This window comes from Ictalurus furcatus, chromosome 18, assembly GCF_023375685.1.
Source record: "Ictalurus furcatus strain D&B chromosome 18, Billie_1.0, whole genome shotgun sequence".
Classification (NCBI taxonomy): Eukaryota; Metazoa; Chordata; class Actinopteri; order Siluriformes; family Ictaluridae; genus Ictalurus; species Ictalurus furcatus.
Window position 1 is genome coordinate 7,787,501 of NC_071272.1, and position 25,781 is coordinate 7,813,281.

The 25,781-nt window shown below is 38.3% G+C and overlaps 1 protein-coding gene across 2 annotated transcripts in view; it reads right to left on the reverse strand.

Annotated features, from left to right (window-relative positions):
• Window positions 1-20,043, reverse strand: part of arhgap24 (Rho GTPase activating protein 24) — a 101,606-nt gene extending 81,563 nt beyond the window's left edge. The window contains exons 1-2 of one of the 2 annotated variants that reach the window (XM_053649670.1): window positions 19,127-20,043; window positions 2,429-2,632 (exon numbers count right to left, since the gene is read on the reverse strand). In XM_053649670.1, the coding sequence (XP_053505645.1) occupies window positions 2,429-2,596 (168 nt within the window). In that variant the 5' untranslated portion in view covers window positions 2,597-2,632; window positions 19,127-20,043. The other variant, XM_053649671.1, reaches the window with a different exon arrangement.
• Window positions 20,044-25,781: the final 5,738 nt, after the last annotated feature.

The following is a 25,781-nucleotide window of genomic DNA, read 5'->3' on the forward strand; positions in this document are numbered from 1 at the left end:
TCAGTTCGTTTAGCTTGTTATTTTAAGACTAGCTATGTTCAGTTAGCAAACAGTCTACCTAGTTTACTAGTCAGGGATCCATCCACAGGTAGTCTAAGCTACTGTAATAAGCTAGCGCTCGACGGCTACAGATAGTTTAAAAAGTGTTAGCTAACTTGTTGTCAAATTTGGTGGATTGCTAATAATAGTAGAATAGTTTAATACAGTTAGTGAACACTGGTAGTTATTTTAAGGCTAGCTATGTTATTCGGTAGAAAGTCAGAAAGTAGTCTAGACCACTTGCTAAGTGCACTGATAAATTAGCGAGTGATTTAAAAAAGAAAGTATTCTGTGTGAATGAAATTAAATATTTAATCCCAAGTTTGCGTTATTAGCATAATCTTTTTTCCTTACAGCATTGCTATTGCTAACTGTAGTCTCTCTCTCTCTCTCTCTCTCTCTCTCTCTCTCTCTCTCTCTCGATCTCTCTTTCTTTTAATCTCGGACAGCGTTTGGTTACTAAAACACTGCCTCAAATCATTTTGCTAATCTTCTCTGTCGTGGTTATTGTGGCTTTCTTACATCTGCTGGGTTTTTTGTTTTTGCACTAGAGACCCCGAAGGCTTCCCGAGCCATATGGAACAGCTTAGGTTCCATGAAAGGCTCTTCCAAACCCGCACCGTTTAGCTTCCCGTTCACTTTGCGTTTGGCTGGAAAACGTCAGCGCTACTGCAGGAAAAAATCCTGACCAAAAGCAACAGGGACGTGTTGCAGTTTCCAGCTGCTCGAACCGCTCTGCAAATATTTTTCACTTGTGTTTTTGACCATTTAGAACTGTGTCGTGACAAGTTCGGGGGATTTTCTGCGCCAGCATTCGCTGAGTCATGCGTAAACGGAAAAACAAAAAGTAGCAGGCAGGTGGTTCTGTTTGGACTGGCAGAGGCACTTAATAGACAGATTTCTTTTTAAAATGGTGTGCAATCGTCGAGACATTTATGTATCTTTTATAGAAGGAGTCTCTGGTCTCAGAGGTAAAGCTGTAAAATTTTCCGAACATCTTCAGGACAAAAGAGTTTACACTTCATTGTTTTATCATAAATTTCAAGAGAAATATGAAGGAAAGTTTATAACGTCTACATATAACATAACAACAGGAGCTAACTCATTTCCCAAACGTAGCATAACATTACGTATAACTATAAACTGCTGAAAACAAATGTGACATGTCCTGTTGTAGGAAAATAAACTTTTATTCTTTGTCTAATACCTTATTCAATGGTGATGTTAGCTAGCTAGCTATGTCTAGTTAGCTACCAGACGTACTTACAGTGACGGCTCTGTTATAGCTACCTATTTATTTTAAAGATAATGCTAAAGAGTTTCTTGCAACTTAGCAACTAAAACGCCTAATGTGTCTAATGCTCAGAATATGAGGCTGTTTAGAGCAGCTTTGCCCGAGATGACCAGCTTCTACAGAAATAGACATGAAATAAATTTGATTTCGTTTTTGCGGCTCTATTTCAGAGATCGGTTCTCCATGTCCTTCCTGTTTTACTCCCATTGGTGGACAATGTTCTTCTGCAGATCTTCTCAGATGCAAAGTCCCCGAATCCCTGAAGATAATAACTGAACCCCTCGCTTCTCGAGATTTCAGCCATTTTGAAATTCCTCAGCAAAAGACTTCACTTTCCCCGAGAGCAGACGCTATTTTTATTCAATGCTAATAAGACATTTTGATCAGGGGATCTTTTATGATTTGAGAAAGTGGACCCGAGCTGAGTTTGTGAAACACGTTAACACACATGCACACTTTGAACCTTGGTTATTTTCCTACTACTGCGTGTCCTGAAGTGTTCTATTCCCTTACACCACAGAAAAGAATCAGGAGTGGGAGGGCCAATGGGATTGAGCCCTTGCTTTGTCCCTACCTAAAAAGAGCGATGCAGCGGCGTGTTTGTCTGTCCGGTTTTCTCAAAACCTCATGTGTACGCTCTGCTCAAAGAGATCAGCTTCCAAAGCTTTACATTTTCATGTTAATACCACCGTCGTATCGCTAACTAACAAATCTGAGTCTCAGCTAGCGTCGTGTAGCTGCAATGCATTCTGGGACACAGAGTCCAGCGTTTGCAGGAAAGTCTCCACAACTTCTGCGATGGATTTCTCATTAATGTGATGTTGAACGTGACTGGAAGATGAAAAATGAGTGAAAAAAAGAAAAGACGGTCACTGAGTGTGTGTGTGTGTGTGTGTGTGTGTGTGTGTGTAAGAACGTCTCAGCTCATACACACAAGAGGAAGAGGAATCATGTAGGAGGAGATCCGTCACAAATCACTGTTCAGTCTGGAGGTCAACATGAGGTCACTCTTTCAACACCTACACTGCTCTGGGTCTGGTATCAGCCCTTGTGTGTGTGTGTGTGTGTGTGTGTGTGTGTGTAAATCTCACTCACCAGTGCCTTGCTCTCATCCTCATCTTTGTAATAGTACAGTTGTTCTCCTCGCAGCACAAACCAGCGTGAGTGCCATGTTTTGACGAAGCCGCCCTGCTTCCTGAGCCAACCACAGCGCAGCACCTTCTGCTGGGGGGTGACGCCCAAGGTGGACGCCTGCTCCTCCATCTCCACTACTCCACACTGCTGTCACACACTCACACACTGGAAAAAAGAGAGAGAGAGAGTTGATATGGGAAAGGAGAAACAACAGGAAACCCCTTACAGCTCATGTCTGTCCACTGAGAAAACCTGTTTAACCATCAGACTAAACATCAGCCTTCTACCGTAAATTCTGGAATAGCACACCTACCATAAATATCCTAATACACATCTATATCACGATCGCACCAATGCAGTGTAACATATAAGTGGCAGAATTAGTTGTAGCACTAAAAAAATTATTTAATCCAGAAAAAAAGGTCTTATAATCCAGAAATTACGGTAATTCTGTACATCAGCATTCTGCTCCTCTACAGTATATCTGAATGTGATTCTCAGCACGGCAGGAGCAGCAGCACGGATCCACAGCCTCGATTATTCTGGGATTTGCTAAGTTACACTGAACGTCACGTCTCGTCACGTTTCCCATCAATTTTAGAGGTCGGGGTTTTGATGTAAACCTCTGTCTCACTTTTTTTAATTTCTCTCTCAGGCGTCATTAGAAATTCTGAAAGAGCCTGAAAGAGCAAACATTTCTAAAGCACGTCAAAAAAAAAGAAAAAAAATCCTCCTTTGGGTTTGACTTTGAAAAAGAATGCTGAGAAAGTTACTTGCTTGATGTGAAGTCGGAAACCGGGATGGATACAGTCTCTGTGGTTAGCTTATACGTTCAAAGATCTGCACCCGGGATCTTACGCTGCGTTCGAATGACCTCGGAAGTGAGAAGTGGGAAGTTGGGAAGTGGGAAGTTGGGAAGCTGGAAAACCTCAGGACTCTGAACTACAGCATTGCCATGTGAATAATCCATGGATGCCTCTATTTTTGTCTTTTTGTTAGCAGCGAGTTACTCGGAGGTTCTGAGTTATGCATTTTAGTGCAACGAACAAAGCAATAAAATCCAGGCAAGTTCAGCAGTTTACTATAAGGAGATGTTTGTTCATGTTTTTACGGAAGGAGTCTCCAGTGTCAGCCTTTTGTAACAGTCAGAGGGAAGGCTGTAACTTTCAGTTTTCTGACACCTTCAGGACAGGAGTTTATGTTTTTTGCGTTTTCTCATGACAAGCTGCGAATATTTTTATTATTATTAAGCGAGAACAGGAACGAACATGTTTAACGGACGTTCTGCAACATTATATGTAACTATAAACGGATAAAACGGTACGACGCGTCATTCTTTAATCGGTTGGTACAGGAGTTTTTTGTGATCATTGCGTCCAAAAACGTTCGATTTTGCTGCGGCTTTTTTCAAAATTTGCGACGTGGCTTGCAGAGAAAACTTTTTTTTACAGACAACTATTCTAATCAGCGAAATCGTAATCTCACGAAATAGTTTTGTGTGCTCTTTCGCAGCGATGTTTGTTGGTAAACGTCGGTAAACATTTTAGCTGTACTCGTGTAATCGAAGACAGCTTTGGCTGAATGCGCATCGTGACGACATCACTTGACGCGTATCGGCCTGAACCTGCGGAAAATCTGTGGCAATTTTGAAAAAACTTGCAAGCTCCTGCAAATATTGCGGAGTTTGCTTGATTGTGCGTTAATTTCTGCAAGCGTACAATCGCCAAATCATGGAGGGTCTGATTAATTTTTTTTTTATTGTAATTGTTGGGAAATTGCTCTGGTATAAGAGGAATAAAACACTTCATGACGTGCTGTTATAGGAAAATAAGTTTGGAGTGGAAACAGTAACAGCGCTTCATCACACCATCCTGTGGTTGATTATTTTTCTGTAATAGCTCAGCATATATATTTAATCTTCTGACCAATCAGAGAATGGTTAGACATTATTTGGGTTGACTCAGTTTGCTACTTATTTGCAGCGTACGAATTTAGATTATAACAATTTTATGTAGTGTGAGTGAGTTAAGTGAGCGATTTTCTACACTGCATTTGGGACACAGTCCAGTTCCAGAGGCAGATCAGGTCGTATTACGTTCACCTCGTCTCAGGCCAACAGAGTGACGTTATAGTGTGTGCAGCAATCAGACCGTGTTCTTGTGCGCTCCCTTTAGCGGAGTGTGAAGAAAACTCAGCAGAAGTTTGTACGAGTCTCAAGTCAAGCTCTCCAAGCAAAAACAAACTCTGGTCTGCTCTCGTAACACACGGAGACTCGGACACGGCGATTAGACGTTATTTAACAGTCGGTGCAGATGTGTTGCCACGTCGTCACCAGCACTGAAGACAAAAGTAGGAGTGTGTGTGTGTGTGTGTGTGTGAGAGAGAGAGAGAGAGAGAGAGAGAGAGAGCGCGAGAGAGAGTGACTGATGACTCGAGGGGTCTTTGATGGACTCCAGATGTTCTAGTTTAATGCGCAGTTCCATTCATCTGTCCAACAAGTGCAAGGCTGTGGTGAGGTGAAGGTCTGCGACTGTCTTTAATCTTATGCTTGTTCCCTCACACACACACACACACACGCACACACGCACGCACACACACACACAGTGCAAATTTTGTAGGTTCCATATGTTATCATTGTCAGTATGTAGAGAGCTGCTGCTGTGTGTATATCTATCTATCTATATATCTATCTATCTATCTATCTATCTATCTGTCTGTCTGTCTGTCTATCTCCCTATCTATCTATCTATCTATCTATCTATCTATCTATCTAGCAAGCTAGCTATCTAACCTCAGCCCTTTCTTTCTTTCTTTCTTTCTTTCTTTCTTTTAATCTCTATCTATCTATCTATCTATCTATCTATCTACCTATCTATCATCAGCCCTTTCTTTCTTCTTTCTTTCTTTCTTTCTTTATTTCTTTCTTCTTTCTTTTCATCTCTCTCTCTCTCTCTCTCTGTCTATCTATCCTCAGCCCTTTCTTTCATCTTTATTTATTATTCTGTCTGTCTTTCTTTCTTTCTTTCTTTCTTTCTTTGCATCTCTATCTATCTATCCTCAATCCTTTCATTCTTTCTTTTCATATCTATCTATCTATCTATCTATCTATCTATCTATCTATCTATCTATCTGTCTATATCCAAATCTAGAGCCCTTAACGGTTCTTCAGTTGTCACTTTGGTGGAACCCTTATAAGTTTTACATGGAACAATACAACAGTGTTTCCCTATTGAAGAACCTACCAACTGCATCTTTTCTCTCCCTCCCCTTTGCTCTTTCATCTTTCTCTCTCCCTCTCTCTTGCCCTCTCTCCGTCTGTCTCTTTTTTCTCTCTTTCATTCCTCTATCTCAGTACGAGTGTGTCATCTCACTGGCACTTGGCGTGTGTCCCTGTACAGACGGTTGTGTTCCTGCCGTGCCAACTCTCCATCTCTGTGATTAATTATTGCCATCTACATCTCGATGGAGAGGCCAAGACATCACTCGTCTCTCTCTCTCTCTCTCTCTCTCTCTCTCTCTCTCTCTCTCTCTCTCTCTCTCTCAGGACCCCTAACAGCTGAGACACGGTAAATGAGTAAACATCCCTCATCACACATAGTGACTTTATCAGGGCAGAGTGAGCTTTAGAGCGTAGAATGAGACGTGATGGAGGACACAGTGATTAAAGATCATCTCTTACACATTTAAATCTGCTGCTTCCACATGAGAGTTGAAAAGTTTGAGTCTGTCAATTGATTAGAGCCATTTAAGTTCGTTCAGTTATAAGATTCGTTCAGATTTGCTCACTGATGAATTAAGTTGCACAGTTTTCCAAAATGTGTGGGCTGATCATGCCATTCCATGTCTAAATTCGATTCACTGATTCAAACTCTGATCCATAAAACAAAAGAGTAACCAATCTCAGTAAAGATTCACTGATTCGTACACTGACTCACTGAACAACAGAAGAACGAATCTTGGAATCATGGTGAAACAATTCATTGATTCACACAACAACTCACTGAACAACAGAGGAAAAAAATCTTAGTCATGACAAACGAATTATTGATTCACACACTGACTCACTGAACAGAAGAGGAACGAATCTTAGTCATGACCAAACAATTCACTGATTCACACACTGACTCACTGAACAACAGAGGAACGAATCTAAGTCATGAGCAAACAATTCACTGATTCACACACTGACTTACTGCACAACAGAGGAAAGAATCTTAGTCATGGTCAAACAATTCATTGATTCACACACCAACTCACTGAACAACAGAGGAACAAATCTTAGTCATGACCAAACAATTCACTGATTCACACACTGACTTACTGCATAACAGAGGAACGAATCTTAGTCATGGTCAAACAATTCATTGATTCACACACCAACTCACTGACCAATAGAGGAACAAATATTAGTCATGATTAAACGAATAATTGATTCACACACTGACTCACTGAACAACAGAGGAACGAATCTTAGTCATGACCAAACAATTCACTGATTCACACACTGACTTACTGCATAACAGAGGAACGAATCTTAGTCATGGTCAAACAATTCATTGATTCACACACCAACTCACTGAACAACAGAAGAACAAATCTTAGTCATGATTAAACGAATAATTGATTCACACACTGACTCACTGAACAACAGAGGAACGATTCTTAGTCATGACCAAACAATTCACTGATTCACACACTGACTCACTGATTGAATCATATCAACTTTTGAACACTATGTCTTTGTCCTTTTTAATAATTTATGCTCAAGTCTCTCTGAGTTTTTAAGTGGCCTCTTCATGTGGAGTGGGATGGAAACGATAGTGTCTGACACTGGATTTACACACACACTCACACACACACACACATAGGCGTATGTCTGGGAGACAAATGATGTCTGAAGTGGCACCAGACTTTGAGAGGATTTGTCTGTGTGTGTGTGTGTGTGTGTGTGTGTGTGTGTTGGGGTGTGGGGGCTCGTGTGTCCCCTCTTGACTCTGTCTGACAGACAGAGCTTTATTGATGAACATCATAAATAAATGATGCAGCCCAGAATGTTCACAAGGAAAGCAACATTCATCATATTTTAAGATTTGAACAGGACGGAAAGAGCGAGGACTAAAATAACAATCGTGATGAAAATATTGACATTTTCGAAGTCGTGACTCAGAAGGTACTGATTATGTTGTTTGATTATTATTGATTTTTGTTTATATTAATGCGCTAGTTCCAATATGTTATCATTTCTATAGTAGCAGATCGTTCACAGGGACGGTTCACATAAACTGATTAAAACACGTGTGTAATCTTTGATATGGTGAAGTTTTCTATAAGGAGATGCTTATTTAACATTTATGGAAGGAGTCTCCAGTGTCAGGATGTAAAGCTGTAACTCTTTAAATGTTTTCGAGTAACATGACAAGGTGTTGTTTTTGTTGTTTTTTGTCGTTTTACCAACTTCAAGACAGAGGAAAGAAAAAAAGAGAGGCTGGTGAGGGAACGACTGTTTATAGCTGCTATAACATACAGAAATGTTAAGTGTAACTATAAACTGATAAACTGATTCCGTGGCAAACTTCTTTAGAAATGCGTAAAACACTTCGGGTCATGCAGTTATAAGAAAACGATCTATTTCCGAGTGGTAGCAGTACCTCTGCATCCTAACTAGTAGTTATTTATTGTATTTAAAAGAATAAAACAATGGAAGTGCCGTGTGTGAAAATTTGCACACCCTACGTTAAGTCACATGATGATTTTCTTATGAAATTCCAGCTTAACCAGGAAATATTTATGCAAATTCTAATGCACAGTGACTATTCATTAGGTGAATTCACTGTAATGAAAAGAATAAAGCAGTAAACGTGGTGTGTGCAGAAGTTTACACACCCTGTCAGCTAGCTAGTAGTTTTTAGTTAGTATTCTTGCATCATGATTATTTCTGTCTTTTTCATGCAGGACATTTCAGAAATATTGAGAATACTGTACTATATGTGTGTGTGTATAGTGATTTTGTTCACCGCCTGTTTTCTCTAAGTGAAATATCTCTCCACAGCCTGTCGGACACTTTTAGTCTTCGGTATGTCGGCTCCAATGATCGTTTTACAATTTTACATCATGATATATTTCTGTGGACTTGAAGGAACTGTTTCTGTCAAGCTGAATTACTGTTTATCTCTCTTTCACGCACATACACCCACACACACACACACAAATTTGAGAACATGCACACACCCAATTTGTTTAGAGTAAACTGATACACATCTCTCTCCATCATTGGGGGAAAAAATGCAAATATTCCTCCCTGGAGCGTGCTCCTTCTCTTTTATTGTTTAATAAGATATTTATCACGCTTGAATTCACAAAAGCCATTTTCTCCATACTCCGCTTCTCATTCTGATGAAGGAATAAATAAATGTTTTTTAAAAAAAAACAAAAACCCAAACAAACAGGAGAAGGTATTCGGAAAGGCCATTGGGATATCTGGAAGTCGACTGATATGTATGTGAAATATGAATAATATCTTGACTGTGCAAGATGACAGTGATTACTGGTCAATTCCACCAAACCTATATATCCTCTACAGGATTCAATACCTGGTGGAAAATGAAGCCATGATTTTTATGGACACGATTCATCAGCGCTCGTCGTCTGAGCTGGCCGCTCTCTTATTTAATAGCTGCTTTGATTAATCAGACATAATGGCTTTTTCTGTAGCATCCTCAAGACAGAGGTATGGAGAATAACTCCCACTTAGGGCTAAAATAGAGATGGCACCATTATACAAGTCCTCTAAGGAGCTGAGTGAGAAAGTGGTAAAAAAAAAAAAAAAAAAAAGGGAGGAAATGATGGTATTTTTCATGTCATGTCACCATAAAATGAGTGGTTATGTACGCTATTAAAGTGCAACTCAGCTGGTGTGGCAGATAAATTTAGCCTCAGTGGGCAGATGCAGAAACAAAACGAATAAACGAGGGGGAAAAAAGAAAAGTTCAGGGAAAAATACAGCTTTACATTTACATTTATTGATTTAGCAGACGGAAATACAAGCAAAATTTTTACAATGCGGTCACACATAAAGGTGTGGAATATTTTACATGGGAGTGAATAATAATAATAATAATAATAATAATATTAATAATAATAATAATGCATCTTTTGTACATTATAATGACGTTCTAAAAATGCACAAATGCACATAAAACAGCATTGGAAAAACCAGACAATAAATAATTAAATAATAATAATATAGTATGCTTAAGATAAATATGTAATTAAGATACAATAGTAATAATGAATTTATATCAATTTAGTAAAGCAGTGACTTATCCTTCAGAAACAAAAATAACATTTAATACAATTTAATACAAGACTTATTCAGAATCTAATGAAACCTATTCTAAATTGTTGTTTATAGTAATTATCCTAAGTAAGCACGCTCATTGATTTGGATTCGGAAGACGAAAGCTAAATTTTGTTGTTGAAATCAACTTACGATCAACCAATCAAAAGTAATGTACAGTAATCGTATGTTAAATAATCCACACGTTAGATTAATAAAGCTAGTCGTACGTGGAAAAAAGAGGAAAGTTACTCAGCTAGCTTGACAGGAAAGTTTCTGTAAGTCTGGTTAGTCTGGTTGAGCCCGCTAAGCTACAGGACAGACTGCAGGCAGATGCTAACACGACTGATGCTAGCTTAGACAAGTTTAGATGGTAAATAAAGAGATTTTCACCATGTTCTGGTTAGAAATCTTTACATATTAATATAAAATAAAGATAAAAGTGTTAATATTCTAGAATATTCAGTAGAGGATTTATTGTCACGTGCCAAACATTTAAAATTCTAACTAGCAAACAGCACATATGCTAGCTCTGCTGGTTTTCCCTTCAAAATTTAAAACAGATAGGTGGACACCTAAACAAATCCCCAGGAAGTTTCGCACAACCTAATTCTTTCTTTATATTGTTTGATCAAACGCAAGCACGTTAAAAACATGTCTAAATATTAATTGTCCGGATTCTCAGATCGGATACGGAGAACCGCCGACCTACCAAGCTCCAATATACAGTATAACATGCTGTTTTTGGTCAGGGCTCATAAACACAGAGCTCACCGTCCAGCTGTTCGGGATTCAGCTTCTTTTTTTTTTAGCTGCGCTAGCTCTGTTTGATTACTCAGCATATTTACTTTCTGCATGGGAAAGTCAGCAGCCCTGCAGCCAAATCCAATGCCGCTGTTTGACCCGGGATTTTGTTTGGCCTTTTTACTGCTGGGAAAGTGCATTGAATTTGACTAAATCGTTTTCGCCGCTAACTCAAACACCCGTTAGCATTTTTACCCATTACATAATCAAAAGCGAATTTCTTGCTTATGTATAAAAGCAAATAATTTGTAGTAACTGCTATGCGATCTGAACGTACCCTTAACTCTAACATTACCTTAATTTAAAGTTAGTTTAAAGCTAAATGTGAAATCTCAACTATGTGTGACTTTACGTTTGCTAGCACTGTTAGCTTTGTTTGATTACTAAGCATATTTGTTCATGGGCATGGGAATGTTAACGACCCTGCGCCTCAAAAACTAATGATTTAGGTCTAAAAAGAATCACTAGCAATGCAGAAATACCTCAAATAATTAGCTAATACTGAGTTAATTATACTAGCATTTCTTGATTCGCTGGGTTAGCTTTTAGATTATGATTATCGCGAGAGCTAAAACCTGATCTCGACGGTTTTAGCTAAAACGGCAATGTGGTTTGATTTTGTTTAATTTTATACAGAAAATGAACCCAAAAGACTGACTTTAAGCTTGAAAACTTTTCATATGAACTGAATTTTTTATAAATTGTTTAAGCAGAACACCTCACCGGCTAAAGTTAATGTTTAGATATGGTTCTTGCTCAACCTTCAGCTAGCAAGAAATGTCTATCTCTTCTAATAAAACTTGTTCTTCACTGTTATTTTTATGCAGCAGCCTAGGCATCATGTGAAACAGAAGGCAATGCTAACATACGCTAGTTTTAACAGTATAAAAGTTACACATTAAATACAGCAAAGTTAGCTGTGTTTCATATATAAAAAACTAGTGGCCACTTACATCCTGTTTGTCCTTCTAGTGACTTTGACTCACTAGGACAAATTAGTAGCGGCTCGTAAACATACATTTCGGTGTTGCAGGACGACATTAATAACGACATAGCCTCGAACAAAATGGAGTCGAGAGGCTATTACACTTAACATATGCTATAAGCTAGTATCTAGTGAATTTTTAATAACAGGTAGTTAAAGAGTCGACAACATACAGTATGGTCATCTAGCATACAGTCTAGCAGCTCGTTTTGAGTTGTTTTTGACAGATATTCGTTCAGCTGTGTACAAGGGTTGCCAGATTTCAGCCCAACTACATCTCAAAATCCACACAAAAGATCTGAAATTAGCAAAAAAATTTCGACAAAATTTAAAATGTATGGAATTGTGAATGAGGACTCAATGAAGATTAATGGACTTCATGGACAAGTAATAGGATGCCGCTTAAACTCAACAGATGAAGTAAACCCTTGTGCTTCCAGATGGAAGTCGTTTCTCCACCGTGTGCTTAAATAGCAGCTATTAGCCAAAGCAAAGTCAATACAAACGACTAGAGTGTGAATGTTTATGGCGCGTGTGTAAAGCACAACAGGGCTAAACAAAATGTCTTTAACTCAATAGCAGACTCCTTTAGTTTAAGTTCTGTCAAGCAGAGCCACAGCACTTATCCTAAATACATTTGTATGGGTATTATTATTATTATTATTATTATTATTATTATTATTTTCCATTTTTGCCTTGTTTTTTTTTGGATTTAGCGTACATAAAAAAATGTTTTTAAATTCTAACAGTAGTTTTCTTTATACTTTATAGCCTTATTAGCTAATAATAATAATAATAATAATAATAATAATAATAAACTGAGATTAGAAACAACTGGTCTAGGGCACCTTCACTAAAACCCGACAATTTTTCTGTTATTTATTAACTCCTGCTGCTTGTGTGTGTATAATAACTACAGCCACATGTCTGTCTGTCTGTCTGTCTGTCTGCATATTTGTGTCTAGACATAACAGCTGCTGCTTTTGTTTCCTCCAAATAACCATGAAAAGAGGCAGAAGAAGTTTCATGTTTTATTTTGTGTGTGTGTCTGTGTGTCTGTGTGTTTGGGTATGTCTGTGTGCACGTGTGGGTGTTTGGGTGGTTTCAAATGGGGGGACAACACCAAAAGAGCATATATGGGTGTGTCCATTGTTCTTAGACCCCTGGAGATCTGTGTCCGAGTAAACAGTTTTGTGCCTAGAATATTTTTTGTTAAAAATGACAATAGGACAATTCTGGGTCGGAATTGGTGGGAATTTGGTACGCATACGTAATACGCCAGCTCAGATACGGGAAATGTCACTACAGTACGTACTAACACTATCCAGCTCAAAAAACACATAATAGATAACAAACAACATGGAGAACACAGATTGACTATCAAAATACACACATCACATCAAATACGACCAGGCGTCATAGCTAGCTAATGTTAGGTGACTAAAACAACTGATTTATCTCACTTTTTATTAAACACTTTTTTTATTAAACACTTTTTATTTGCTAAGTATTAAATCAGGTGTGTTAAAGCAGGAAAATGCTCAAATAAGACGAAATTGTAAGAAATATAGAGTAATATAAAGTTTTAACTGTGCTGAAAAAGTGACACACTGGCTCTAGGCAGGGTTGCCAGGTCTCTGCGCAATTTCTCCTCTTAAACAAACTGAAACTATCCCAAAACTTTGGGAAGACGCAGTTTTCATCTTTTTCCTCAGTTTTTGCATGGGAAACAGGTACACTGCTGTGCACGCGCATTTCTGATTTGCAGTATCAGCTACACACCTTTATATCATTGCCTGGTATCCAAGCCATAAATCCAAAAATTTTTCCCTCTCCTGATCTATCTAATATATCGTTAAAGAGAGATGGTTGTGTACATCCTAGATACACAGCCTGCACTTACACTTTCTCTTTGTTTGCACAAATTTGATTTGATTTCATTCAAATGATTTGCTTTGAAAACAGGATTTCAGTTGCCATAACTTTCTTCCAAATCTATCCCAATTGGGTGTGAGAACAGCCCTGGGAACCCTGGTGCTGGGTTGGTGTGTGTGTGTGTGTGTGTGTGTGTGTGTGTGTGTGTGTGTGTCTGTGTGTGTGTGTGTGTGTCTGTGGGTGTGTGTGTGATATTTTTGACAGTGATTTGATTGGACGCTGATTCATCACAACACCGTATAGTTCACTTTCCTTTTACTCTCATCAAAGAATCGATAATGTTAAATCATTCTAGCTGTCACTCAGAAACTGTGTGCAACCTTTTAAAAACCATCCAGCATGAATTGTCCATTTGTTTTGTATGTGTGTGTGTGTGTGTGTGTGTGTGTGTGTGTGTGTTTTGCTTTCCTGAGACACTGCACTGTCACCCTTACCCAACTTTCCGGCTAAAAAAAAAAGGCAGACGCGCCACCCTGTGACATCATCACAGGAGAACTTTACCCTATATGAAGCTACTCAAACCAAAGGTACTCATTTTTTAAATAACATTTTTTCATATATTTTTTTAATGCCAGCAATGTCAGAACGTTCTACAGTAAGGATCTCTGTTTTTTGTTTGTTTGTTTGTTTTGTTTTTAAAACACTGTTCAACTGTCATCTATATGAAGTGTTTAAAACTTTTTTGTTATTTATATTCTAGTGTAGTTTAGTATAGTTTAGTTGATTCAATGCTAGAACATTCTTTAGTTGTGCCCCCCCCCCCCCCCCCCCCCCCCCCACCTTTTTTTCTCAACCACAACCAAAGCTTTGGTGTTTTGAAATCCCTTTACCCTTATAAACAAAAAGCATGGATTATACAGTTTCCATGCCAACAAGCCAAACTCTTTCTTTTTTCAAAAGAGTCTAATGTATAGAAGCTAACTGGCTAACATTTAGCATGTTATATAGCATATTATACTGCATTCGAGTGAAGGTTGTAACCCATAATTTGTGGAATTCTTGGAACAATCTCCTTAACTACAGTGTCCAGTGACGGAAAATCAAAATGGCTGCTCACAAAATGGCTGTTCACATTCAGCTAGCTGACTGAGGTAAATGTTGATATTTAGCTAGTCTTATAAACAATTCAGCTAGCAGACTGAGGTAAAGGTTGATATTTAGTTAGTCTTCTATACAATTCAGCTAGTTGACTGAGGTAAATGCTGATATTTAGTTAGTCTTCTATACAATTCAACTAGCTGACTGAGGTAAATGTTGATATTTAGCTAGTCTTATAAACAATTCAGCTAGCTGACTGAGGTAAATGTTGATACTTAACAAGTCTTCGATGCAATTGTTGGATGTTTTCTTTGTTTATTCCTAGTCTGAGTTGCAAGTTTTAACTGAATGTAGCATAACGATTTAGTTAGCAGGTGGAGACCAAACATACAGTATAGCTACATATGGTATTTTTTATTTTTTATATGGACAGTGACAGTGGAAATGAGACAAAATCACACACATTACAAACATCAGCAGTTTCTCAAAACACAATGCTTGTTGTGATTCAGAAGCATGGCTTTGCAGCTATTTTCACTTCTCTTTTTAACATCCAAAAATAAAATTTGGACCTGCCGTTTCCTGAGCAGTCTCGGAGTTAAAGCCGTCAGTATCCATTCGCTCACACCCAAATCCTCCACGCTACCATTTACACCACCCTTCAGTCAAGAACAAAAACTTCCCAAAAAAAAAAAATATGGAAGAGGTCTGATGTTTGTGACTTTTTATTTATTTTATTTATTTGGAACCAGCCAGAGTTAGTTCTTTGTGTGTGTGTGTGTGTGTGTGTGTGTGTGTGGTATTATTTATGACTAAGTAAGCAATAAAATCTGCAATATCATGTTGTTACAGGAAACTAGTCAATGACATGGCAGTGTGATGAAGTAGAGTCACCAAAGCCCTGAAGTGTTTTATTCCTCCTATACCACAACAAATGGCCAATGATGACCATTTATTTATTTATTTATTAAAAAATGCTACGCCGTACTTTTTATACATGTATAATTACATTTAATGTTATGAAATGTAATGTCCAGCCTCTCATGCCCCCCCCCCCCCCCCCCCCCGCAGCTTGTCATGTTAACGAGAAGCCGTTAAGTGTAAATGTTTTAAAAGTTGCCGCTTTACCTGACACTGGAGACTCCTTCCGGAAAGAGTTATGGAAAACATCACCATATCGGGGATCATTTAAATGAATCTACTGTAGGTACTGCGTCCACTGTGTGAATGAGCTCTTGCTATAGAAAAGATAACATTGTAGAACATTTATTTATTTATTTATTTGTGTATAGAACACCTTCGGTCAATCAGAATCCAGCGATATAAGTAACCCCAGGAAAGAAAGCTACAGATTCTTATGTATGATTGCATTTTTTAGGGAAAGAAAAAGACGAGGCAGGTGACGTGAAAATATCCCACATGATGTCTCAGTATCCAACACAAACAAACACAGATGACGTGTGAGCCATGGTATCATTACTCCTCTAAATAACTACAGTGCTGACCCTCTCTCTCACACACACACACACACACACACACACACACTCACTCACGAGCTAGAGCTCGAGAACCCATACCCTACAGTTCACTCCAGAGTTTGTGTACATTTCTATATTAGGAGACTCACTAACGTGAACCTCGGCTGACCGTCTTCAACGAGTTACCGCCATTTTATATATGGATTACACTGTTCGAGTTTAAGTCACTTATTTATTCCAGTTACACGCTAATGGAAACGTGGTCGATTCATATTATCCAGAACGAATCCCTTAATTAAGACAAATAATGCTAGCTGTTCGATTAGAAGAAAAGTAATGGCGTCCTGGGAATGTTCACGTCTCCGTCCTGGTTGACGAATGAAGCTATGAAAAGCAGCTGCTTTAGCCTATGCTGTTAGAGAGAATTACGATCCAGTCACCCAGGATGTATGTTAATGTCAGGTGTGAACAGGGCCTTAGTGAGTGTCTGCGGTAGCCAACACGCTGCAGTGCTTGAGTTGCATTGCAAGTAGCTCTTTCATAAAATAGTCGCCATTTTTTCATTTAAAGCTCTCTGTGAGCTTTTGTGGGCATGGCTAAATGAAGATAGGTAGATAGGTAGGGTGCCAATACTTGTAGAGTTCAATGGATAGATAGATAGATAGATAGATAGACATGTTTGGTAAAGAATCAGTGTGCCCTCACCTTTTTCTCACTCACAAACACACACACACACACACATACACACACACACACTCTTATAAAATCTTATTACAAAGCCAAACCTGGACCAGCAGCTGACGGAAATCTGATCTCACTGAGTTCAAAACAAAGCCAAGAACATTCCCAACTCCAGGCTGTGTGTAACAAGACAGCCATATTCCCATTCCATCCCATTCTGCTACCCTACACACACACACACACACACACACACATACACACACACAGACAGCCCTGAGCTATGTACACTGAAGACACCTGATACATCTATACGCAACACAAAAGCGAGTGTGTGTGATTTCAGTGTGCGTGTGTGCAGTGAAATCCCATCGCCATACACATGGAAAAAGGCCACGTGCTACACAGTATGGCAGAAACCACATGAAAGCTCGTTCCAGGACCATGAAACATCAGTGTCCGGGATTTTTACTGGATTTTTACACAATATTAAAACACACTGGGGAGGTTTTTTTTTGTTTTTTTTTGGTAAGAGTGATGCTGCACTCGGCCTGGCTGAGTCACATCTGCACCGAACCAGCCATTTAGCAGCTTTCTGACACACACACACACACACACACACACACACACACACATATACACAACCTACACACGCACACGCGCACACACACACAAACACGATTTACACAAACACACAATTTCAACACCAATGCACATGCAGTACAACTTACACACACTTTACACAAACACACACTTTCAACACACACACAATTTACACAAACACACAATTTCAACACATGCACACACACACTACTTCTTTTGCAGAGAAGCATCTGCTAAATTTATACATAGATAGATAGATAGATAGATAATGTAACAAAGGACAAGCAAAAAGAGAAGAAGTAAAGAAGTTATGAGTAAGAAAGAGAGGAAAAATGAATGAGAAGGACAAGAGAAAATGATAGATAGACAGAAGAAAGAAGGTGAAGAATGTGGTAAAATAACTAAAAAAAATAAAATAAAAAGAGGTTAATAGGGTTAATAATGTGTATTAACCAGACCATATACAGTATATCTGGCATCTCCTGTCATAACTTGGATCAAATAAACAAACAAATAAACAGACAAATAAATAAAAATAATTAGTGCTGTGATTGTATTAGTAACAAACCCACAGTGGAACTTGATGTGCTCTTCCCTTCTAACAGAGACACCGAGACCCAGATAAGAACTCAATACACATACACACACACATACACACACACACACACACACACACACACGCAGGCACACAGATGATCACACACATGAATGCACTGCGGCTTTCTAACATAACACTACAGTAATAACACGTCTCTCTCCTCATGGCTTACACTCTCAGAAATAAGTACCGTTAGTGTTTCTCTTTCACCTGGAAATTTGTATGTAGTGTATGTTTAAACATCAGTAAGCTTTATAATTGCCTTCATCTAAAAGCTAATTAAAGGTACCACATGTGCCGTCACAGGTCAAAGATACTCGATGGTACCTCACTAGTGATGTGGAAAAGTAGTGAAAGTGTACAGAGAGTCGTACCTATTGTCCACACACACACACAAGTTTATTTTAATTTCCTATAACATCACATCCTGACATGTTTAGTTCCTCTTACACCACAGGAATATATCGACGGTTACCGTTTTTTACTTATTAAAGAATCGTCACACTCAACATACTTTTTATCTGTTTATAGATACGTCATATTGTGGAACGTCCATGAAACAAGTTCTGAAGTTACAGCTTTGACTGTTAGAAAGTGCTGACACTGGAGACTCCTTCCATTAATGTTACCGAATACTTCACCATAAGAAAGATTACACGTTTTTTTTAATATTCCGTTTACGTAGACCGTCTGCTGTACATGTTCCTGCAAACGAACAGTTGGTATGGAAATGAATACGTTAAGCAACTGCACTATTGTCAGAGTTGCTGTTAGAGAGAATTAATCAACACCTTCTGACCAATCGCAATCCAGAGCTCAACAGCGCTGTGGTGGTACTATCCATTTCTTTATTCGTGCACTTCATTGTGTGCACTCTCAGTTACATACACACATACACACACACACACACACACACACACACATACACACACACTCTCTATTTGCTTTACAACACCATGTAATCGAACCTTCCCATGAGCTCTTACCTGCCGGACGCTAATCCAGTCCTCACTAGATAACATTTACACACTGAAGGTAGGTTTGCTTACACACACACACACACACACACACACACACACAGAGACAGACTACAGCTGCCTTAAGACCTCATCTCACTTCTTTCTCTGTATCTCTGTATTACACATTTCCTATGTGCATAAAACACACACACGCACTGTAACCGGATCATTCCATGAGCTCTTACCTGGAAACACTCTGATCCCGATCCACTCCTCCAGAAAATCTCAGAGACACAGAAAGTCCAAACAGAGAGCAAGGTGTTCCAGAGTCCGTTAGAGAGTACAGTCCGTAGCCTCATACATACACACTCACACACTCACACACACTCACACACACTCGCATACATTCACATACACTCACACACACTCACGCACACTGAGACAGAGAGCGAGCTGTCATAAACTTTTTGCCTGACAGCTCACACCATCTGCATACACTTGGGTTCTGGTGGGGAGCAGAGTGTGTGTGTGTGTGTGTGTGTGTGTGTGTGTGTGTGTGTGTGAAAAGTAGGAGTGTGTGTGTATGTATGTGTGTGTGTGTGTATGTGTTCGTGCTCTCAGCAGTGGCACACGGGTCCCTTCGTGTCGTACACACACACACACACACAGACACACATAAAGCAAGCACTACAGTCTAGTGAAGTCGTCTATCCTCTCTATCAGACACAAGGATGGGCGAGAGACACTGACAGAGAGAGAGGGAGAGGGAGAGAGAGAGGGAGGGAGAGAGATAGAGAGAGAGGGAGAGAAATAGAGAGAGAGGGAGAGAAGGAGGAGGAGGGGCAGCTCTGCGCTTGTTTGAGGAAGTGTGTGATAGGAGGACGCATTCAGTGCAGCACACACACTCCCACAGTGGTTTCAGATTCCACACATAGACAACAGAACAAAACATACATACACACACAAACGAAAAAGCTCCCTAAACCCACACGATTTTGTCTACCCGCAGCTTTGCTGTCTACTTATTTCATATAGAAACACATCTCTCTCTCACACACACAAAAAAAACACACACACACACACACACACATTTACTGAATTACACCTAATTAACAAATTAACCAACCAAAAATCCGCACACTTTTCTTTATTTAGTATCCAAACTCTAATATGTGCTTCTTTTCTGTTAGTAATTTGCTTGTTTTATAGTATTTATTTGCTTCATGAAAAGACTTGTTTATGAATTTATTAATTAGAAGAAAAACATCCTTTAAAATCTTTTTTTGGATCGGACAGCGAGCACAGCCTGGAATCACTCTATTACTTCATACAGGTTGTCTTGTGTGCGTTAAATAAAGTTCTGCAGAATTTAGTGGGACTGGCCCTACAACGCTAATGTCGCTAACAACAAACGGAACACTAACGCGTGTTCACCTTGGTCGACTGTCGAGTCATTCAGGATTCACTCGAGTGCAGCTGCATAGGCATGTTGAACTCTCTGATATGAACTGATCGTCCTGGAAGCCCCCCCCCTTCCTAAATAGTCATTCTTCCTTCATTAATGTGAAATAAAATCTATGAATATATGTTTAACTTCGCTAACATTAAACAAGTATCATAACCAGTCCATACAGAATTTCTGCGTTTTTTACTTTTCTTCAAATTTACGATGCAATCTGCGGCATTTTTTGCAGAAAACTACTCGAATCAGCGAAATCGCAATCGCACGAAATTCTTTCGCACGCTCTTTCGCAGTAATGTTTGTTAGTAAATGAGACCTTTTAGCTGTACTCGTGTTCGACGCAAGAGGACTTGCGGTTGTGGTGACGTTGCGTGACGCGTCTCGGCCCGAATCTGCAGAAAATCTGCGGTAATTTAGAAGAATTTGGAGTTTGCTGGATTTTGCGTTCATTTCTGCGATCGCGAAAACGCGAAAACCTGAAAAGACTGATATAGCTAACATCGGTTAAACGTATTTATTATGAACACGCCATAAACAGAAAACATTCTGAGAAAATTTTGAGGAAAAAAAACATACTTTAAACTAAAATACCAACCAGGAAGTACTGAAATCGAACACTTTACAAATGATTTTAATGGTAATAAAAATTCGAACATGAATTAAGTGACCAAAAAAAAAAGTGAAAATATGTCGAAGTGCAAAATTTTTGGAACATGACGTGAAGTGTGTAAAAATTAAAAAAATATTGGCGAAGGTTAAATGGGTGGAGTTGACGAGGTTTTGAACTTGTTTGAACTTGTTTTTTATTATACAGTGAAAGTGACAGAAAGAAAGAGAATAAAGTGACAGAGTGAGACAGTAACAAGAAGGGAGAAGGAGAAAAATAGAAAGAGGAAAAGAAAGTTCCAACGAGTGTGGCGGCGGATTTTACAGCCATCGAGTCGAGTCTCATTTATAACAGCCAGCATAAACTCTGTGTGTGTGTGTGTGTGTGTGTGTGTGTGTTGTGTTTCTGTGCCAGTCACTTACATGCTTCTAAAAAGCAGCTCTTTTAATTAGCCCAATAAAATCCAGCAGACGATGTTCCTCCTTTTGTCTTTTCCATTAACTCATTGTTCAGAGTGCCCTGAGACTCTCTACACAAACGACTGCATTTTTAATTCTATTAGCTGATGCTTTTATCCAAAGTGAGGCAGAATCTAATCTACACATAGAATCCTGGCTTTATGGCAGTCGTGAGATTTGAACTCGCAACCTTCTGGTCACCAAAACCTTAAAAACCATAAAAACTCAGAGAGCTATTGGATAATTTGTGACTTTTCCATTGTGTACATAATGTAAAGTAGGCGGGGCTAATATCTATCGAGTTAGGGTCTTCTTTATGTAAAGTGCGCGGGGCTAATTTTGGGTTAGGTTTTAAAAACTGTCCTCGTATACAGTATACAGTACACGAGAGAATACCGTTTGAGACTTTTCAGCTACTCGAGTCATTTGAGTCGGTCGAGTTAAATGATTTGTTCACCAAATATGCAGCCTGATCATTTCACCAACCGACAAAAAAAGAAAAAAAAAAAAAACAACTTAAGTAGTGTAAATTAACTAATAATCATTGCTGTTTTGTGTTATTTTATAATGTGCTAGCAAACCCACTCAAAGATTCACTGATTCCAACATTGAATCTCTATCTTGACCAAAAGGATTCACCCTACTCAAGGTGCAGGGATCATACATGCAGTTGCAAACCAAACTTACACAATTCACAGATGTGTAAAAACACACACACACACATGTCGAATCTAAAAATCTTAGTTTGGCTTCTACATTTCGTTTTTGAAACCCATCAGAAGCAACTGAACAAAAGGAACGCTTAATTTCAAATCGATTAATTTTTTCTTAATGACTCGTTCAATGAATCAAGGCTGAATCATTCGGGGATGAATCGTGTTATATGAGATGCTGAATGCAGGTACATAAAAAATAATGGCTTGCTTTGCATTTCTGTTTACACTGTTTGGTGAACCAAATGAATCAAAACTGAGTCAATGAGTCAGTTCGGCCAAAAAAATGCACACGATGTCTTTTTTTCCCTCCCAAATTCAGTCAATCAGCCAAAAACATGTTTAGTTTCTGAATTTTGCTTTTTTTTTGCTTGTTTTGTAGCTCACAAGCAATAGAAGATTATAGCTACCAGTTTAGCTATGTGCAAGCTTCAGGTGTGAGCTGAATCATGTAATCATACTGAATCTGCTGGGACTTTCTTAACTTCTGAGACTCACCAACCCTCCGTTTCATCCCTTTTTAATTTTATAACGCTAAAAAATGAAGCTGCCGCACACATCTCTCTCGCATTTGGCGCCATTTATCACGCCAAGCAGCACTTCGTTCGTTAATAGAGTTTTACAACATTAACTCTCAGAGAGGAAAAAGTGAATTTGGGAAATTGCTTGCGGACAGCTTGCGGTTCACTTCATTAACTTTAAATACAGTTACAGCTGCAACTCGGCGCTTTTCAATCCAACACCGCTGACATTATTGAGCTCAGCATGAAATGAATAAAAGCTGTTTGAGGTAAATATCGTCATGTAAATAATAGAGTGTTTATTTGGCCTTGTTTTTCCTCCTGCATTAATCCTGAAACGGTTTTCAAAAGGCCCATGCTCGCTAATTCATCGTGGTCGGATTGGCCGAGGTCTTCAGGACGCCTACTGTGGGAAATTTTGTGCTTTTCTCAGAATCCTTCAGAAGTTTCAAACTTCTTCATGGCTAAATTTATCTAACATCAATCTTGTTTAGATGGAATTTCACATTATTTAAAGAATTTTAATTTTGTACTGCTTCTGAAATATCACTTCACCTCGCCTTACTGACGATGTCTCATTTATTTTTTGTCTAATTATTGTTGCCGTAGTTTCTGAACTGTTTCCTGACTCTACACTGATATTTAACCCTTTCATGCATAAATTATTTATATGCATATACAGATCCTCTTATATCTTCTCTTAATGCTCACCCATGCTCTTAATTTTTCCTTAAAATTGCATGATGTATGAATTTTGATTCTGTCTATATATTACTGAATTAAAAATAAATTTTTTTAAAAATGTTTTTAAAACTTCGAATGTCCAAAACTTATTGCATTCAGGTCTAAAATATGTAATGTTGAAGACAAAAAAAATTAGAAAATATAATTTCCGTAACATAAAAAAAATATATGTACACGGTTTGGGATTGTTGCATGACACAATGAGGGGAAAAATCTTTCCAAAAAAACCCACTAATTTATAAAATTCTAGTATTTTAAAAATCGAAAGCGATCAATACAAAAATTTCTGTTATTTTATGTTTTATGTTATGTACAAATTTCATAAAGATTGAGAACGACAAATAGTCTAGAGAGCTACTAAAGTTTATGCTAATTTACAGTAATTTGAGTCTTATATTTACCTAAAATATTTTTTAAAAAATTGCCATTAATTGACTGTTCATAAATGTGCTTAAAATGTTTAGCTATGTTAAGCTTTTTTTTTTTTTTTTTTTTTTTAAATGTTTTTAAGCTATAAAAATGATCATTTCTATTAGCAATCCCATGGAACATTCAACGTGACATCGCTGTAGCTGCTAAGTAGCAGCCCAACTGTAAAAAGTTCAACATACGGCCATATTATCACAGAAAAAATGATAACGTACTGTGTACACCACTTTGCTGTAGGACTTTCTAGAGAACAAAATGTGCCTTGTAATGTGAAAAGTACGGCAGCTGTGGATAAGCGATGAAAATAAGATGTGCCGGGTTTAACTCTGAAGACGATTGACTCATCCTGAACAGTTGGTCCCGTTAAAAATTCCCCTCCTGGACGGGAGACGCCGAGAAATGTTTGTTCAGGAACGAGCAGGACTCAGGAGTGTGCTGTCACCGAGGAGTTCGACGTCTAAAACACTGCTAGCATTCCTGAACTGAACGATAAAGCACAAGGCTGTAAAGTCAACAGGCTCCAAAAACATTTCACACGTAAAAAAAATGTGTGTGTAAAAAAATATATATATATATATATATATAAATCTTCAATTCTGCCAGCATGAGCAGTTTTCCGAAGTTCAGCTGATGCAGCGTAAATCTACCGTGTAACCTTCTATAACCTCTATAACGTCTATAACCTTAATCAAAACAGAGTTCATTCATTAAATACATTTTTCCAACGTTAAACTTTTACAGGTTATTAGACATAACTCTTTATTTGACATTTCATCTCTTTCAACTTCAATTACAGTTTTATTTTGCGCTAAGAAGATGGAATCACAACAAAGCCGAACTAGGTCACGCTTAGCCGAACTGGCTACGTTAGCTAGCTCGCTAGCATGATTTTCTGTGATGTCTCCCGGTGAGTTCACCTTTTGAAGTAATAACTACAAATGTTAGCTTACCTGTCTTGTTATGTTTGCAATTTTTATATCCTTTTTGTTCTAATAAGGTTCTTATAAAACTAAGAACATGTCAGTTTGAGTATTTATTAATTACTTTTTAATTACGCTAGTTGCTTTTAGTGATTAGCCAGCTAACTTACTTCACGTTCTACTTCAGGCTACATCTATAATCGTATTCTGTTTGGGTGAAAATATAACCTGTATGGATAAAACGTTTGACGTGTCTTATTTAATAAATAAAAAAGTAATTGCTAATTGCTGATCGGCAGATTTCTGCAGTATAGGAGGAATAAAACACTCCGTGTTGTGCTGTTACAGGAAAATTTTCACCTTCAGTGATTGGTAGCAGTGGCTCCACTTCATCCCAGCACTCCATCGTTGATTATTTTTCTATAACGGCACAACATGGAGTGTTTAATTCTGTATTAGACTGTGCTTATGTGGAGTGTATATTTGGATATACATTTTTTGCACTATACCTGTGAATACCATTACCTGACCTTCAGATATAAGGTTACGTTACGGTAACATGAGTAACTGACAGTGCATGAAACAACAACAACAACAACAACAACACACCTCTCAACAGCAGTGTTTTTCAGCTCAGTCTTACAAAATACTAGCATGTGCTGGATCAAGTGCTATTTTATAATTGTTAAAGTAAGACAATTCTGTAGTGTTTTTGCAGCAATATAAACTCCTGTTAAATGTTTATTTCAATCCATTCCATCTTCTCATTCATATATCATCATATTAGCCTTTCATTTTTATTTCTTCCTTTTTGAATTGTCTCTAAGCTATTTTTACGGTAAAGAAATAAACACACACATATATACAGACTGTATATGAGCATCTGCAGCACTGACGCTGCGTTTATTCCCATGCGATTATGTCCACGGATGTGTGTGTGTGTGTGTGTGTGTGTGTGTGTGTCATTGTTGCGTTCTCATGAACCGCAGGATTCAAGGGCATAGACCTGTGTGCCGCTTCTCATCAAGGTCATCAGAGGTTAAAGG